Genomic DNA, 5,233 nt, shown 5'->3' with positions numbered 1-5,233 from the left:
GAATTATGCGTTTTTGTTTTTGTATGATTTTAGTAGAATAAATAAAAAATAAATAAAAAAACGATTGAACACTTGTACTTCTATTGGCTAGCGCTCCAACACATTGTTAATCTGTTGGACCCTCCTCACAAACGGACCAACGGAGTGAAAGTGGGTTTTAGAAATTGGGTCCTTAACTTTTTACATTTGATTAAAAGTGTGTTTGACTATTTTGGTCAAAATGAAATGTTTGTCTTCTGTTCTTTTACTCTCAGACATTAACGAGTGTGTTCTGGGAACCCATAACTGTGGCGTTGGCTTCGTGTGTGAGAACACACTCGGCTCCTTCCTCTGTAATCACAAACCAAAGTGCATCACCGGATTCTCACAGGACTCCCATGGAAACTGTATCGGTAAGAAACTGTCTTTGTTTGAATGGTAACCTCACAGTGACAAGAATCAGTCCAACCCCCAATAAAACCACAGTTCATCATTTTTACTCTTTAGATGTTTTATAAAGTTAACAAATGAAATCCCTCTTTCCTGTTATAATATCAGGAGGTACGGCCATTAGTACTTCCAGAGTAGGAAGGTTTTTTAAAAATAAAATAAAAAAATTATATTTGCTTTCCGTTACTTTTGGACAGTGGTGGGAAGTAACTAATATATTTACTTAAGTACAATTTTGAGATACTTGTACTTTTATTAAAAAGTAGCTGCACCTTTACCAGCTTTGAGAACACTTTCATGATCAATCATTATAAAACATATCATATCTATTATTCTGAAATGGACCAATCTGCACAATGACTACTTTTACTGTCTTTCACTATATTTTGATGAGAATACTTTTCTACTTTTACTTAAGGAACATTTTGAATGCAGGACTTTTACTGTAACAGAGTATTCCTACACTCTGGTACTTCTACTTTGACTCAAGGACAAGATCTGAGTACTTCTACTTTTACTCAATTACAAGATCTGAGTACTTCTACTTGTACTCAAGGACAAGATCTGAGTACTTCTACTTTTACTCAAGGACAAGATCTGAGTACTTCTACTTGTACTCAAGTAAAAGATCTGAGTACTTCTACTTGTACTCAAGGACAAGATCTGAGTACTTCTACTTTTACTCAATTACAAGATCTGAGTACTTCTACTTGTACTCAAGGACAAGATCTGAGTACTTCTACTTGTACTCAAGTACAAGATCTGAGTACTTCTACTTGAACTCAAGGACAAGATCTGAGTACTTCTACTTTTACTCAAGGACAAGATCTGAGTACTTCTACTTGTACTCAAGTACATGATCTGAGTACTTCTACTTTTACTAAAGTACAAGATCTGAGTACTTCTACTTTTACTCAAGGACAAGATCTGAGTACTTCTACTTGTACTCAAGTACATGATCTGAGTACTTCTACTTTTACTAAAGTACAAGATCTGAGTACTTCTACTTTTACTCCAGTACAAGATCTGAGTACTTCTACTTGTACTCAAGTACAAGATCTGAGTACTTCTACTTGTACTCAAGGACTAGATCTGAGTACTTCTACTTTTACTCAAGGACAAGACCTGAGTACTTCTACTTTTACTCAAGGACACGATCTGAGTACTTCTACTTGTACTCAAGTACATGATCTGAGTACTTCTACTTTCACTCAAGTACAAGATCTGAGTACTTCTACTTTCACTCAAGTACAAGATCTGAGTACTTCTACTTTCACTCAAGTACAAGATCTGAGTACTTCTACTTTCACTCAAGTACAAGATCTGAGTACTTATACTTTTACTCAAGTACAAGATCAGAGTACTTCTACTTTTACTCAAGTACAAAATATGAGTACTTCTACTTTTACTCAAGTACAAAATCTGAGTACTTCTACTTTTACTCAAGGACAATATCTGAGTACTTCTACTTTTACTCAAGTACAAGATCTGAGTACTTCTACTTTTACTCAAGGTCAAGATCTGAGTACTTCTACTTTTACTCAAGTACCAGATCTGAGTACTTCTACTTTTACTCAAGGACAAGATCTGTGTACTTATACTTTTACTCAAGTACAAGATCAGAGTACTTCTACTTTTACTCAAGTACAAGATCTGAGTACTTCTACTTTTACTCAAGAACAACTTATGAGTACTTCTACTTTTACTCAAGAACAAGTTATGAGTACTTCTACTTTTACTCAAGTACTAGATCTGAGTACTTCTACTTGTACTCAAGTACTAGATCTGAGAACTTCTCTCACCTGTGCTTTTGGATGACCTCAGCATCAAATGGTCAATTAAATGAATGAGCGTTAATAAATATCAATACGTTTTTTACCTAAGTGTATTGTGGAAGACAGTAAGTAAACACATCAGTTATTCTCAGCTGTCTCTAGTCGTGCTTCTCTCTGTGTTTGTGCGGACATTAATGAGTGTTAATAAATCTCAATAAGATGTTTTTGTAAGTGTATTATGTAGGTAAACACATCAGTTATTCTCAGCTGTCTCTCTCTGTGTGTGTTCCTTTAGACATCAATGAGTGCCTCAGCCTCAGAGAGTTGTGCAGCTCTGGTTTTAACTGCATCAACACGGTGGGATCCTTCTCCTGCCAGCAGAAGACCATCTCCTGCAGCCCGGGGTACAGCGCCAGCTCTGATGGAGCCACGTGTGTCGGTGAGAAGCTCCTCTGAAACACAGCAGCACAACGTCAGAAAGATGGAGATGAGAGCATTGAGGCTGAAGAGTCTCTTCTCAAATGTTTCGTTATAGAAATCCCATATCAGAGGAGAGAGAGCCTGAATATCAGCTAGTGACTGTATGTGATATTATATTATATAGGGAACTAAGTATATTTTTGGACGTACAGTGGGGAAAAAGTATTTAGTCAGCCACCAATTTTGCAAGTTCTCCCACTTAAAAAGATGAGAGAGGCCTGTAATTTTCATCCTAGGTATACCTCCACTAAGAGAGACAGAATGAGAAAAAAAATCCAGAAAATCATATTGTCTGATTTTTAAAGAATTTATTTGCAAATGATGGTGGAATATAAGTATTTGGTCACCTACAAACAAACAAGATTTCTGTCTCTCACAGACCTGTAACTTCTTCTTTCAGAGCCTCCTCTGTCCTCCACTTGTTAACTGTATTAATGGCACCTGTTTGAACTCGTTATCAGTATAAAAGACACCTGTCCACAACCTCAAACAGTCACACTCCAAACTCCACTATGGCCAAGACCAAAGAGCTGTCAAAAGACACCAGAAACTAAATGTTAGACCTGCACCAGGCTGGGAAGACTGAATCTGCAATAGGTAAGCAGCTTGGTGTAAAGACATCAACTGTGGGAGCAATTATTAGAAAATGGAAGACATACAAGACCACTGATAATCTCCCTCGATCTGGGGCTCCACGCAAGATCTCACCCCGTGGGGTCAAAATGAGAAACAAGCAAAAATCCCAGAACCACACGGGGGGACCTAGTCAATGACCTGCAGAGAGCTGGGACCAAAGTAACAAAGGCTACCATCAGTAACACACTACGCCGCCAGGGACTCAAATCCTGCAGTGCCAGACGTGTCCCCCTGCTTAAGCCAGTACATGTCCAGGCCCGTCTGAAGTTTGCTAGAGAGCATTTAGATGATCCAGAAGAGGATTGGGAGAATGTCATATGGTCAGATGAAACCAAAATAGAACTTTTTGGTAAAAACTCAACTAGACGTGTTTGGAGGAGAAAGAATGCTGAGTTGCATCCAAAGAACACCTACTGTGAAACATGGGGGTGGAAACATCATGCTTTGGGGCTGTGTTTCTGCAAAGGGACCAGGACGACTGATCCGTGTAAAGGAAAGAATGAATGGGGCCATGTATCGTGACATTTTGAGTGACAACCTCCTTCCATCAGCAAGGGCATTGAAGATGAAACGTGGCTGGGTCTTTCAGCATGACAATGATCCCAAACACACCGCCCGGGCAACGAAGGAGTGGCTTCGTAAGAAGCATTTCAAGGTCCTGGAGTGGCCTAGCCAGTCTCCAGATCTCAAACCCATAGAAAATCTTTGGAGGGAGTTGAAAGTCCGTGTTGCCCAGCGACAGCCCCAAAACATCACTGCTCTAGAGGAGATCTGCATGGAGGAATGGGCCAAGATACCAGCAACAGTGTGAAAACCTTGCGAAGACTTTCAGAAAACGTTTGACCTCTGTCATTGCCAACAAAGGGTATATAACAAAGTATTGAGATGAACTTTTGTTATTGATCAAATACTTATTTCCACCATAATTTGCAAATAAATTCTTTAAAAATCAGACAATGTGATTTTCTGGATTTTTTTTTTCTCATGTTGTCTCTCATAGTTGAGGTATAACTAGGAGGAAAATTACAGGCCTCTCTCATCTTTTTAAGTGGGAGAACTTGCACAATTGGTGGCTGACTAAATACATTTTTGCCCCACTGTATGTGTTATTTTCCTACGATACTGTTATGATTAGCTGTGAATAATAAAATATGAAGGACAGACCATCTATTTCTAGAAAGCGGCAGGTCATATCAGATTATCTTCTTCTCCCTGCTCCTTTTCGGGTACGGTGTGGTTATAGAGACACGTTTTGTAAATAATTGTTATACATTAAGTTGTGGATACCATGAACGGAACAAATACAAATGAAATGAAACATTTACAGTACGTACCAAACCCTGATGACCTTCTCTCTCCTGTGTAGACCTTGACGAGTGTCAGATGGGGACAAACCGCTGTGGACTTGGTCAGATTTGTCACAATCTTCCTGGCAGCTACACCTGTGACTGTCAGACGGGATATCAGTACGACTCTCTGCGGAAACTCTGCACCGGTACGAGTCCCTGCGTCACAAACTTTACATGTTCACGCTAACATTACGTTGTTTTGAAGGTGAAAAAGTCTCTCCACACATCACTAGTTGTGTTTCTGATTGAGCTCTGGAGTGTTTATCGTGCCATCTTATAATATGTTTCTGTTGCACTATTTCTTAATGCTCTTAATGGCTTTCATTTGTGTAAAGCTCTTTGAATTGCCTTGTGTTGAAAGGTGCTTTATAAGTAAACTCACCTTGCCTCTCCTGCTCCTCCAGATATAAATGAGTGCTGGCGTTTCCCCGGCAGATTGTGTGGACAGACGTGTGAAAACACCCCGGGCTCGTTCCACTGCTCCTGCACGGAGGGCTTCTCCCTGGCTTTGGACGGCAAGAACTGTAAAGGTTAGCCGGACTTTCATTTTCTCTGACATAAAGA

At 39.5% G+C, this 5,233-nt stretch overlaps 1 protein-coding gene across 1 annotated transcript in view; it reads left to right on the top strand.

Annotated features, from left to right (window-relative positions):
• Nucleotides 1-220: 220 nt before the first annotated feature.
• LOC307041204 (fibulin-2-like) overlaps nucleotides 221-5,233 on the top strand; it is a gene marked incomplete at its 5' end in the record, with an annotated part of 9,453 nt that continues 4,440 nt past the window's right edge. Inside the window, 4 exons of the mRNA XM_079684530.1 lie at nucleotides 221-392; nucleotides 2,500-2,643; nucleotides 4,687-4,815; nucleotides 5,074-5,199. Of these exons, the coding sequence (XP_079540656.1) occupies nucleotides 221-392; nucleotides 2,500-2,643; nucleotides 4,687-4,815; nucleotides 5,074-5,199 (571 nt within the window). The remainder of the gene's footprint in view (nucleotides 393-2,499; nucleotides 2,644-4,686; nucleotides 4,816-5,073; nucleotides 5,200-5,233) is intronic.

This window comes from Notothenia rossii (genome assembly GCF_949606895.1).
Source record: "Notothenia rossii genome assembly, chromosome: 5".
Classification (NCBI taxonomy): Eukaryota; Metazoa; Chordata; class Actinopteri; order Perciformes; family Nototheniidae; genus Notothenia; species Notothenia rossii.
Note: the sequence above shows the minus strand (reverse complement) of the source record. Positions and strands in the feature narration are given on the sequence as shown.